At 33.2% G+C, this 13,738-nt stretch overlaps 1 protein-coding gene across 5 annotated transcripts in view; it reads right to left on the reverse strand.

Moving 5' to 3' along the window:
• LOC138707491 (F-BAR domain only protein 2) overlaps window positions 1-13,738 on the reverse strand; it is an 84,578-nt gene that overhangs the window by 30,911 nt on the left and 39,929 nt on the right. For 3 of the 5 annotated variants that reach the window (XM_069836986.1, XM_069836988.1, XM_069836987.1), the window contains exon 8: window positions 1,753-1,914. The exons of the other annotated variants lie outside the window; for them this stretch is intronic. In XM_069836986.1, the coding sequence (XP_069693087.1) occupies window positions 1,753-1,914 (162 nt within the window). The remainder of the gene's footprint in view (window positions 1-1,752; window positions 1,915-13,738) is intronic. 5 annotated transcript variants of the gene reach the window in all.

Raw genomic sequence — 13,738 nt, forward strand, 5'->3', positions numbered from 1 at the left:
CACCCACTCAGTTCTGACTTCATTGCAAATACAAAAGAAAACATGGAAACGTGCATACTTCTGTATACCAAACAATGGAAAGCTTAAAACGAAAACATAAGGGACAAAAATGTCATTAAAATTTGTTTCCTCAGGAACATGCTTAATGAAATTCTATGAATACTTCTGATAAAAAAAAAATTATTTCAAAATAGTGAATTCAACTCATTGAATTGTATTCAAAAGTAAATGTTATACAACTTTAATGAAATCCTGTCATAGGTAAATTGTTAGTAGAATCTTCTAAAATGAAAACAATTAAAAATTATATTATAAATATTAAAGTTCGGGGCTAAAAATTAATTCAACAGTTCTCAGTTTGAAAAGTTTGTGCAAAATCATATTATTTTATCGTGACAAAATATGCGATTAATCTTATTTTCTACTGTAGAGTGAGAATTATTAATAAAATTATCAATTTATTTGTATTTTGCAACAATGTGCAACAGAAGCAGTAAAATACAAATTTAAAATTTCGTGGAAAGTAGAGTATTTGATATCTCTCATCTATCCAATTTTTTGTTAGATATGAATGTGTTTCAAAATTCAAATAAATGTATGGAAACCAAAATGTATAACTTAATATGCTGAACATCTAATTTATGATTTACTCAGAGTGAGTGTGTGAATATGTGTGTATCTTTAAGTGTGTGCGTGCATAAAATGTTTAGGATTGGAATTCTACACTCGTTTACATTCCAAGATATACTTAAGTATGCTCAAAAATATATTTAAAGAAAAGTCACGAAACATAACTAAAGATATGAGATAGATTATAGAATCAATTCCAAATAAAAGAACATACAATGCTGATAACTAAAAATAACATAATGAATTGCTTATTTTGTTGTATTAAACGTTGGTCTCGGAAAAAAAAATAAATTGCTTGTGTTCATCTTTAGAAATATATTAAAGAAGAAAGAATGCTTCCTGATAATTAGAAAGACTGGTGGTTTTTAGATATACTGTAATATATCATTCCAGATCTTCTCCCATTTTCCAACATACTTATAGCTTGCATTTTCTAAAACTACGCCAATAGGATGCTATTTTACAAAACTTACAAATAAAATAATAATTGCAAAGCACAGTCAAGTTGTTTCAAACTAGACTTCATAAAACAGTGTTCCATTGACATTATTTGATTTTAACTCTACTTAGCCAAGTCTACATGTGCAATAAATTTTAAAAGTGTTAAGTTAATTTATACTCACCTTGTAGATTAAATGAAGTGCATGTCGTATTAAATAAATTTCATTTCATATTAGACATAAAAACAAAGCAAAAGCTGCTAAACTTCGTTACCTGCATTAAATAATAAAGGAACTAAAATAGGCTACGTCTTATTTCGTAATAAAACAAAGGATGAAGGAAGCAGGCAATGAAGAAATAACCTTAGCTATCAATAGAATTGTCTGTTTTTGGCTTCTGAAATGTGTAAATCAAGCTAAAAACATATTCCCCTCTGACAACAAGTAGCAAAGGAAAGGAGTATACAGTGAACACTCATTCATATGGCATTACAAAAATAAAGCAAACAAAACCCAAGCAATAAAGAAAAGTTTAAAAAGCAGAGATGGGAACAGCCAAGCCGAACATGGTACAGCAAAGCGACAGAAAGAACAGTCGGAACCCTAACAATATTCAGGTTTGTTTCGAACATGGACTACAGTCGGGATCACCGACAGAGATATAGAGAGACAGAGAGATTACACTTTGATCCTCGCAAGGGGTTCCGTGCTAGCGAGGTTGCGTTCCCATTGGGTGGGATCCCGGTCCCCGCCCCTGCCCCGGCCCCGACCCCACTGGTTGGGCTGGTGGGGGCTGAGGTGGGAAGGCTCCCTCCCTCAGGGTTCCCACTGCATTCTTTGCTTCCTGCAAACATACAACAACGCGCAATCCAGAATTCATGTCGGCTCCAGTAACCCGTTATATCCATCCGATCGGCCATTATCAGAAACATACCTTTGTGCCATTCATAGGATTGGATATACATAGTCACAAACCAAGCCAAAGCATCTTGCTCCACATAAACATGTATGTCAGTTCAGTACCTCTTTACAATAATAAAATATTTGATTTTGAAGTGTTCTTAACATATTCACTACACATTTTTATCAGAGTGAAGAAAAACACAGAGAAGAAATTCTTTAACTACTGAAAAAACTTAAGTTTTTCAGCAGTTAAGAACATGGCACAAAGGTTTACCAAATGAAAGCTAACCATGTTATTTCAAAGCACAAAATTGTTAATGTCACACACTCACAGAACGTGATAAAAGCATGCAGTGATTGGACAAAAGTGGATACTGAAAAAAATCACCATTCATTCCACAATGAAATTACGAGGTGATCAAATTCTCCAAGTGGCATTGTTTTAAAAAAGCACTAAAGACAGCACGTAAAATTTTCGAAGTTCAGGTCATTGTAGTTTGTTATGACAAAGTATATTTCTTGTTAGTAATATATATTTACATATACTAAACTACTTCTGTTACAAAGGAGAAGAGTACAAATGCCAAAACTAAAATGCAACACTGTACAACATAAACCAATGCAACAAAAAAAATAATCACAGATAGGAAACAACAGCTCAAATGGCGCAAGTTAATTTTGAGAACACATTCAAAAAATGTATACAAAGATAACTGTGGAAAGAAAATAAAGAAAGAGAAGTAATTTCGAAATCTTAATTTGTCTTCATTGTTTCTCATCTGATTTCATTGACGATATTAAGATACGCAAGGACCTCTGTATCTTTCCAAACATACAAATAACTTGTATAACATGAATTGTAATTCTGTCTGATAAAGTATCTACACAGTCTTCTACGAATGGAAGAAAAGATAACAAATAAAGCTCATTATCCTATGACTACTTACGAAACTATTCCTTTATAGCTAAAACATGTCAAACTGCATTTCTGTATTGTTCTGGAAATAGTGAAGTTTTCCTTTTATATTACAACATTACATAAGTATAAAGTCAATTTTTTTTCCGCTTCTATCATACACAAAAGAACTGCAAAGCATCAATTGCTGCTAATGAAGTAATTTGGCATATATTATTATTACTAAATGTTCAATAGATGTCCACTGACGATATTTAGTATACACAATTTCCAAAGAACTCAAATTACACAGTTTTGGTAAGTGTGAATGAATTAAATTCAAGCATTATAATGTAATTATGTTAGATGGTACATCACATTTGAGACGATGATGTGTGCACCATTTATCTCGAACCTGTTCAGAAATAAAGAAATAATATCAGAACAAAATTTTTATACTGATGCTCCAAGCATTTGGAATTCAAAATAAACAGGCGACTTTTTCTTATGTCATATAACTACAAAATTTTTATTCCCAATGAATGACAATAAAATTAAAAGCATTAAATTTTAAACAGTCGAAGCTTTATACAAATTTAAGCAGACCAATATATCTTCATTATCGACTGTTTAAAAGATATAAAAGTGATTTGGTGATTTTATTTTGGTCGCAACAAACTATTAGGAAAAGAACCAATATAATTTTAACAAGAAATACAGATAGCTGGTGTCACATTTTGTTCCTTGAGAAGTGACAGAAAATATTACTAAATTTGAAAATATTTTGCTTGAAATGCAGATAGAATTAAGTTTAATTGGACTAAATAATACCTTATATTACTTCCAACTTTTATGCACTTTCCAGGAAAAGTTACTTTGTAAAATGAATTGCTGAAATTATGTATAAACATTGGAAGCAATGAAAACTCAGACTACTGCATTACTACAGTCGAATCCAAACCTAATATTTCGCTAAGGCCAATAACATGCAAACACGACATTTTCAAAGCTATAGAGCAAGACAAAAAGTGATGTGTATTTCATTGAGCCTGTCTAGTGGGCAGAGCAGCCAGTACTGCTGGCTACCTTTTATACTAAAGAAACATGTGTATAGAAAATGCAATTATCATGTATTTCCTTTTTATCCCCTGGTTGAGTGGAAGAGAAAGCCTCACAGCCTTAACTCTGCCAGAAAAAATAAAACATTATTATTATTATTATTATTATTATTATTACTGTAAATTTCAGCAGCATTTTCCAGAAGCTACTCTAACAACCAGAAATTATGTTTTACAATTTATATAAAAAAAAAAACAAAAACAAACAAGAAACAGGTTCACTTTGCGATAAAAAAAACTGTCATAACACAACAACAAACTAAACACATACCTTTTGAAGTGCTATTTGCTATTCCAGGGGCGAAGCTAATGGCATATTCTCATTCTCGTCATCATCATCATCATCATCATCAATATTACTGTTAACATGCGTCATTTATTGACTCTAAAATTAATTGACATCCTATTTCGATCACGAAATCATCTTCTTGTCATTTCTCTACGTGTTTATCTTTACAACTCTTTTTTCATCTGTGTCCAAACAAGTTCTCTTGCATTTTTATATTAACAGTGACTAGACAGAAACCAGAACTTCATGCCACCCTTGCATTGGTCAGTTGAATGAGTTCGTTTATTTTCTCACTATTTTTTAAAGACTGGACTCTTTGCGGAAGTTCAGATTTTGTTTCCAAGGAATGAAGTTAACACCTTTATGTTCCAGCCACATCATAACATGTCTTCTGCTGAAGTATTAGACATTTTTGTTTATTTAAACAAAATGTTATGTTGCACTGTCCATTATATTTGTATTCAGTATAATCTTGTTAATACGTTCATCTAGAGTCTGTGGCCTTCGAGCATAAGTGGGACAGCGCAAGAGACGGAAAATGATTTATGAAACTGGGAAAACAATTTAGACACCACTTCATAGGAAACCTAATTTATTGTGCATTACTTACAATGTAAAATGCAAATAAGAGCTCGTTTCATATGCAAAATGTTTAATTTTTGTTTGCCGCGTGTTTGTACTATAGTAATGGTAGCATTCTTTATGTGGTTCAAGGGACTAAAGACAACATCACCTGATACACTGCTAGGAGCAACACTAATGTATTTTCGAAGCACATTTATTGCTCCGAGGCTTTGTTTGGTGTGGGGACATTTTCCTCTGCAGGTTCACTGTCATCATCTTTGGCGATAGTGGCAGCATGATCCACAATTATGTCATAAACACCGCAGATCCCCGAATTCTCCTGTACAGGAGCCCAATTCTCGTCATCAACCATTATGAAAAGGGTATTCATTTCACAGATTGTTATGCCATTTCGCACTGCAAACTTAATACACATTCCACGGAATTCAAAGGATGACTAAATTTTACAGAAATGACAGGAAGGTATTGACAGGGAGACTTTTGAGTGTTAAAATCCTTTGATACAAAGGAAAGTGCCAGTAAGTGCAAATTCCGACAGTGTCCACCGGATGTTTTTTTCTGGTAGAGGGTGAAGTTCCTTTCTTGCACTCCTGGTGCAATGATCCTCAGTACAGTCACAGCAACATATTTTTTTCAATATGCTTTTAAAACATTACAACTTTCACAATTTATACGGAATTGTTACTCATTTCCAATCCGAAAAAAGCGCTACAAGAGGGGTATGGAAGAAATACAAGAGGGAACATATAAAAAGAGAGTAATGAATGGGATAGCATTGTAAGTTGGGAGCGTATTAGTGAGGTTTTACTGTACTACCTTACTAAAAATAATTTACAAATGTGTTCAAAAACCACTCTTGAAATGAATCTGACGTAACTTTCTCGTGGTAATTACTGGTCTTTGACCTAAACACCATTTCTTATCAGGAATGAAAAATGTTTTAGACAATCCTACAAGAAAAATATTTAGTCTGCTTCCCCTACCCACAGCTTTGAGCATAAGTTTCTTCATTGTCACAAATCATAATTTCATTCCGTGAGCAATTTTCTTCCATCAAGTTCTTCCGTCGTAATTCCCTGTTTCATAGCCTTTTAGTGGGGGAAAATGAGCCATTGAATTTTTTTATAATATGTTAATTTCTTGGTTGTGAGGAATTCTCTTTTATCATTAAGCTTAAAATGTATATCACTGAACATGGACGCCTTCTAACATTTGCCAATATTTCAGGTACATTTAAAGTTCTGTACATGCTTTCTAGCAATATGAATGCCTTTTCAACTTCACTGCATACACGTGACAGAACTGATACTCTTACTCAACATGCCATGGCAGTTTGCTCTTGGCATTTGTAAAAACTAAGATTCTTACAATTTCTTCAGATCCACACATTTTTAAGAAAATGTAAACATTAAAGATCATTTTCCGAGCTTTACTACTACATCCACTCTTTGATGAACGACATGATTCATTGGTTTCAATATGAAACTGGTTAGAACACAAAAAGAAAAGAATATGCAGCTACACACAATGCAGTCAGTAATGAGACTAACATTCTTATTCCACAGGTCTTTCTTTCCTTTAAATGGGTTATTTTGCGATGCTGTATCAACATCTCAGGTTATTTAGCATCTGAATGAAATGAAGGTGATAATGCTGGTGAAATGAGTCTGAAGTTCAGCATCGATAGTTAGCCAGCATTTGCTCATATTGGGTTGAGGAAAAACCCTGGAAAAAACCTCAACCAGATAACTTGCCACAACCGAAATTCGAACTCGGGCCTCCTGGTTTCGCGGTCAGATGCGCAAACCATTACTCTACAGGTGTGAACCTCTTTCTTCAGATGTATTACTGACCGGGCACTATGTTCAAAATTGATAATCATAATGTTTCAGAATGTTCACTTGTCGCACAAGGAACTAAACAAAACAACGTTAATATATTAATAATTGATGATATCAAAGAGAGTAAAAAATAATGCACGAGACTGGTGATTTCTGTAGTTAATAATAATAATAATAATAATAATAATAATAATAATAATAATAATAATATCTATTTGTTCTGGCGAAGTTGAGGCCATCAGGCCTTCTCTTCCACTTAGCCAGAAACAAAAGGAGCTTATACAATTTTACAGGCTAATATTTAAAGAACATTATCTCCACTATTTCCATTTCCAGACACTCAAATCAGTTCTAAATTCGTGGCAGAGGCGGGAATCGAACCCGGGTCCATGCAGTCCCCAGTCAGCATTGCTAATCATCACACTGATGTGAAGTCATATTATAATATCAATTGTATTAATTATAATGCAGGATAATTCAGGAGGAAAAGGGTGATAATATGGGATATTTAAAAGGAAAAACATTATATAAACATATGTTTTATTTTCAATGATTTCCGAGAAACAGCTATTTGAAAGTAATAGGTATGAATCTCCTTTTCTTCCTACACAACTGCTCACGTTAATGCAGGCGCAACCAAAACAACATTAGTTTGTACTACTGCCTTTGTCATGTTGGCCACTTGCAAGTGTGCATGTAGATGGAGGTGTCTCACCATTCTGCCTCGCCAAATTCGAGTTGGTGTCAGAAATGTTGTAGCAGTTTATTTAGTACGAGTATATTCTGTGTAGTGAAGTTACAATGCTATGATTCTTTACACATGCAGAGTATGCCGACATGATGTATGTTATTGGTTCTTGTAATGATAATTGTAAAGCTGCTGTTTGAGAATACCAACGATGGTTTCCTGACCTCAGAGCACCTGATAGAATAGGTTTACGAGGGTATTTGACTCATTGTGTGCATGTGATACTCTTCCTAGTGTCCACAACACGGCCAACAAGACGTAAATAAATGAGGAACATTCTTCAAATAATTGAACACAACCCAACTATTTGCTCTAGAAGAATTGTCGCACAACTCAATATTCCACAAACATGAGTGCAGTGCACAATACATAAGCAAGGCCTACATCCATATCACCAATATGTGTAGCACCGTCTTGAAGGGGAAGGGGATGATGCCAAGCAACTGGAATTCTGTCAATGGGACAGATTGATTCCACACATTCAGTTTATGGATGAATCAATATTTACCCATAACAGCATCAACAACATGCACATGAAAATCCAAATCCATATGCTACTTTGGACAGTGGACAGTAACTTTCAGCGTCGTTTCGCAATTAATGTGTGGTGTGGTTTTAATGATGGCCATCTCATTGGTCCAGCTATTTTAGGTAACCATCTTAATGGAGCACATTATCTTGAGTTCCTGCAAAATGTATTAACAGAATAATTGGAGGATGTTCCTTAGGCAACAAGGGCTGATATGTATTTTCAAGATGATGGGGCCTCTGCACATTCCAGCCAGCCAGTGATTAAGTACCTCAGTGAAATATATCCTGGGCATTGGATCGGTCATGGTGGTGTCATTTCTTGGCCAACTGGGTCATCCAACCTTACACCATTACATTATGGTTTGTGGAGTTAACTAAAGAGCGAAGTCTCACAAGCATAAAATGAAAAGAAGGGAGCAATACCTTGTCCACATTTTAAATGCTTGTGATTACATTAAGGGATGTCTGAAGCAGCTCAAATTAGTAACATGGCATCTGACTACATGATCTGCGAAATGCAGAGCTTAACAGTATTTCTGAACATGTTATGTAAAGAGAAAAGTATACTTATACATAATATACAGGTACCGACCTCATAATTTACTATTACCTGCACTGTGCCTGTTCATCAAGACTTTGATTGGTTTTCACCAAAATTGTTGGGCATAAATATCACCCCTCAAAGTATGACCCTTTCCCCTTGAATTATTCTGTACATAGTGTTGTTTAGTCAACTGTCCAAAGAGAGGTTTGAACCTCATAAATGACACCAATAAGGCATTACTCCTGAGGCAATCAAGACAGGAGATAATTTGGTAGGCCTGTATACATTATTATACATAAAATACTTCCTTAAAAAGTCGTAAATAATCAGTTGTTAACAAACCATGAAATGTGAACCACTTTGTGTAGAAAGGTGGTTTTTGTTTCTATGTATATGTATTCAGAAATTGAAAAAAAATAACAGGAAAATATCATTTTTGGTCAGATATTAAGTCACAATCATTCCCTTTTGGGGATAACAAGAGAAGACCTCGAAAGACTATTCTGGAAGACAAGATGGCAATCATAGGAGCTCAAGACTATTACAAAATAATAAGAATAGCTAAAAGAAGAGAAGAACGGTTTCACTAAGACATTACATTTGTATGAAAGAAATAATATCCTAACCACATGCAGAGATACTACAAAGAAAAACTCTCTGTATGTGGCAACAAAAAACAACTCTTACTGGCTAGTGCCATACAAGTTACCACGCCCCAAACATCAACAAGTTTGAGCTCGACCATAAATAAATATATTACTGTGATTCTTTCTTAATTTTCTCTAGTGGCAAAATGTTTACTATTATATTAATGAGCTCTCATGAAAAATAACGAATTCACTCTTCTTAACACCCTTTCCAAAACATCCATTCTGTTGAACTACCTTCTATGAAGGCCACTGCCTCAGAATACAGGAAGGAATAAGCGCGCTCATCTGAACTACATGAGAAGAAGATAAAGCTCAACAAGACTGAAATTGAGATTCACTGATTGAATAGTGTACCAAATGTTTCTTAACACAATTAGTTTTAGTAATGAAGCAGATAATATTGCAATATGAATGTACCAAGTAAAATGAATTTAGAGAATCAAATATCCCTACTGCAATTTGCTTTCACTGTTATATATAGTGAACTACCTATTTTACTATTCAGTTGTACAACATAAAGATCATGCCATATACAAACATATATGGAAATAGGACTGTTTCACAAATATTGCACAAATTAATACAATTCTGTGCTATATCATTCCTGGTAAACTTAATTCACAACTCACTTCAGAAGGAAACTGATAATCATAAGAGATACTAAACATTCTTTTGAAACTGATGCTCTCGCCCATGTATGTACAGTCTTAGAAAAAAGTTTTGTCGCAAAGATACTTTGTAAGCCCCAGAAAGAAGCCAGTGCTCATGATCAGAGGACGTGTGATCTGGTTCACAAGAGAAGGACTAGTTGAGGTAATAAAATTAGTTTTGTTTCGTTGTATATATGATCATACACATTGCCTCCTTTCTGGGACTTATAAAGTATCTGTGCGACAAAACTTTTTCTAAGACTGTATTTCTTAGATGCTTACAGATGTATATCACTACCAAATATTCAATTCTGATAAACTGATGATAATTGGTATAAAGTAACTTAACATTTCTATTATATTTAAGATTATATAAAACAATGTATATTCGTTATTAATTTCTAGAAAAACAAAATAAAAACATTACCGAAAACTGAAAAAGACCTTGTGCTCAACCACAGGTCGTGATACTAGTTACGAGAGTATTATTTTTGGGGAAGCCTAAAAGCAACTTCCAAGATCAATTATTCTCGCAGCACCAATGGTCTCAAAAATGAATTAAGAATAGATAAAATCACAGGGTGAGGGAAAAAAAATTCTGACGATGTTAAGCATATCTGCAAGAAGAATGGCATCAGTTTGATCAAATTTTTGACATAGTCAGTTGCAAATTTTTTCTCGATTTCAGCACATTAAGCTTGAATTATAACAAAAAAACAGAAGAGTGTAAGCATATGTATATTGTAACAATGAAACACTGAAACAACAAATAGTTCATGCATATTTGCAAATGAAACAATTTCGGTCTGAAGAAATATGTGCGCTCTACCACAAGTAATATGATAATGCAATAACACATTAGCAAATAATTAAATTCAGTACGTGAAAGTAAGAATCGTCCGAACACAAGTTCCTGAAGTATTGCACATCAAAGTTTGACATGCCCACTAGGTTATTTCTTTCCATGTGTACCTGCAAGTGATCTACCCAGGGTAAATATACTATCTGCAGTTCAACTTGTTGGCACAGTGTCGAACACAACACACAATGACACGTATTTTAAATAACAGCAGTATAAAAGCACACATCAGAACTTACGTCTATCTTCATGATAATAAAAGGCGAAAGACGAGTCAAGTTAAGAATGAAAATTCCTACAGTTCCCAGATACAAACCCTGAGTCCATTGATTCCGCTCTCTCAGTCACGAACGTGAATGTCCTGGACATGTGGAAGTAATTCAACACATTACATATAATTTACAAGAACAAAAAATGTATACAAGCCTTTACAAGATGCATGTCTTCTGAGTATTTGCACGCTATCATGATGACTGAGGAATTCAGTGTTTTGAAGCAACTTATAAATTTTACTTAGAAGTTTGCATAGATGTTTTAATAAATTACCTACTCCAAAACACTGTAATTACATTATTCACGATACAGAACAAATACAAAGAGATTCACAACAAAAACTAAAAATACTAGGAAATTATTACCTAAGACTACATAACACTTCCAGTATCTAAAAATTTTATCCAATCACTGATAACCTAATCATACAGCAGCAAAAATAAAGAACAGCTTCTCAACTATCAAATTTCAAGAATGAGTAGGTTCAACATATGCAAGACATATTACACAAAATAGTACATGCGTACGACACATGTAACATTCAGCACACACAATTCACTATGCACATAGTATTATTATCTAGCAAACATTCTCTTAGATGAGCACTTACATAATTATTTTACTAATGTGAAAAATATTTCCTTTTGTTAAAAATAGTATAAAATACAACATATATTCTATTATTACGCTATACATAAAGTTTAATTTTACTGGTCCTAAACACTGATATGAACACCATAAAAATTCAACCTAAGAACTTATTAAACTTACCCATATTGCAGCATGTCTTTTAAGTTAACACTAGTAATGTAAAAATGTTAAAGTATAGGCCAAAGGGTTGCCATGAAGTGTTTATATTTACACTTGTGGAATCTTGTATCTTCATGATAATCTTTCTGGTAACAAACTGACTAGATCAATTTGAAAATAACTGTCTATGTAATGTGTGATATTTGGTAATGACTAGTTTCTTTACCACAAACATATTACAAAATACGTAAGTTGTAATTTTAATGTGTTGCGACATTTAATGAAAGGAGAATAGGATTAAGGATATTTTATAATTCTGTACAAAAATCCAGTAAAAACAACTTAGAAAGATGACTGTAAAATTTATCTTAATACTTACGAACCTTAATAACTCAAACAGACAGAGAAACACAATGTGAAGAATGTGTAGTATCTCCAAACTGGACATCAAGGATTAATGGGCATTTATCATTTACTATATGGATTCCGAACAATTTCATGATCACGTTGAATAAGAAAGAAGAAATGTTGCAACAAAATAAGAAAAGTCTCCAAATTACCCAATAACTATGCAAATACTAACATTAAAAAAACTGAAATTTTCTTAAGATCACTTGTTATTTCTTGTGATGGAATATTGCTGAGCATACCAAAATTAAAATAAAATGAAATGAAATATGGAATGAAGTCGTCTGTTAAGTCTGTCGTAAATTTTGAATTACACATAGAAGGCAACAAATACTAATTTGACATAATGCATATGTTCCTATTATGTTGAGAAATTCATATTATTGCTGCTGCAGATTCATTACAACTTTTCCAGAGCCTCAAAACTACATCAGATTAAGTTGAATAAAACGTGTGCATACAATAACTTCACAGTTATGTACAACTGTCAGTCATCAAAATATGTTTCCGTCATGCATATGATTTGAAGGTTATGTTATGCAAGAAATTAAAATTTTACAAGTTTTCAGTTGAGACACCTTAAATGGCTTAACAGGAACTTGAAAGCATAACGTGAATTCTGTTAAATCATATCAGTGAATATAACCAAGAAGATATATCCACCGGCAAATAATATCCTTCAAGATTCAGTAACTCCAAAGAGACCAACTGTACTAACAGTCACATGGCCAACAACTACACTGGTAAAAACAAACAATTCGGAATTTAAAATTATATTGTTATTAGACCATTTGTATACACAGTCAACTCAGAATTGAAAAAGATAATGCAGGCAAAGAGGGGTACTTAATAAAGAAAATTTTAAGTACTGTACCATAATTGTACACTAAGAAGTAATTATCAGGTAACAAATTACTTGAAATTTGAGGAATTAATTTATTTTGTGTTTATCAGTTTCTTTGACGTACTACAAATGCATGGTAATCTATTTCCTCCTGCTCTGTTTCTGTCCCTACTGTGAGCTCTTTTTCTTATTCTGTAACTCTGTTGTTTTTGCATGAAGTGACGGTTCTTAATGTTAAATGCTAACAAAAACGTAAACGAACACTTTATGCAAATCGCATTTCTTATAATTTTGTTAAAATTTTGATCTAGATAGACGAGACAAAAATGAGACTACAATATTTAATACCTTGCTGCCAGTTATCAGATGAAACAACATGACTCAATTAAGACTTTCCCATAGCAATCACATTCTCCAGTGATTTCCATGTTGTATATCTTTGAAAACATAAATCTGATGAGTATAATTTGACTGATACATGCAACGATCAATTTTATAATCATAAGGGAGTGCATAGAAATAATCATCAAAATGCTATATAATATGCCTTTAATTACACACTGATGAAAATAATACTGGAAAGTGAGTGCTTTCAGTATTGTTGCATATATTTGAGAACACATGTCTCATTGAATAATGTCAATTAAAAATACGATCGTGAACGAAAGCAAAGTGTCAAGTCAAATCCTAGCCCATTCTAAGAAGAAGAAGAAGAAGAAGAAAAAAAAAATATGTTTCACGAAAATGACACATATTTTCACATTGTATATTTTACACGTT

Source organism: Periplaneta americana, chromosome 10 (assembly GCF_040183065.1).
Source record: "Periplaneta americana isolate PAMFEO1 chromosome 10, P.americana_PAMFEO1_priV1, whole genome shotgun sequence".
Taxonomy (NCBI): domain Eukaryota; kingdom Metazoa; phylum Arthropoda; class Insecta; order Blattodea; family Blattidae; genus Periplaneta; species Periplaneta americana.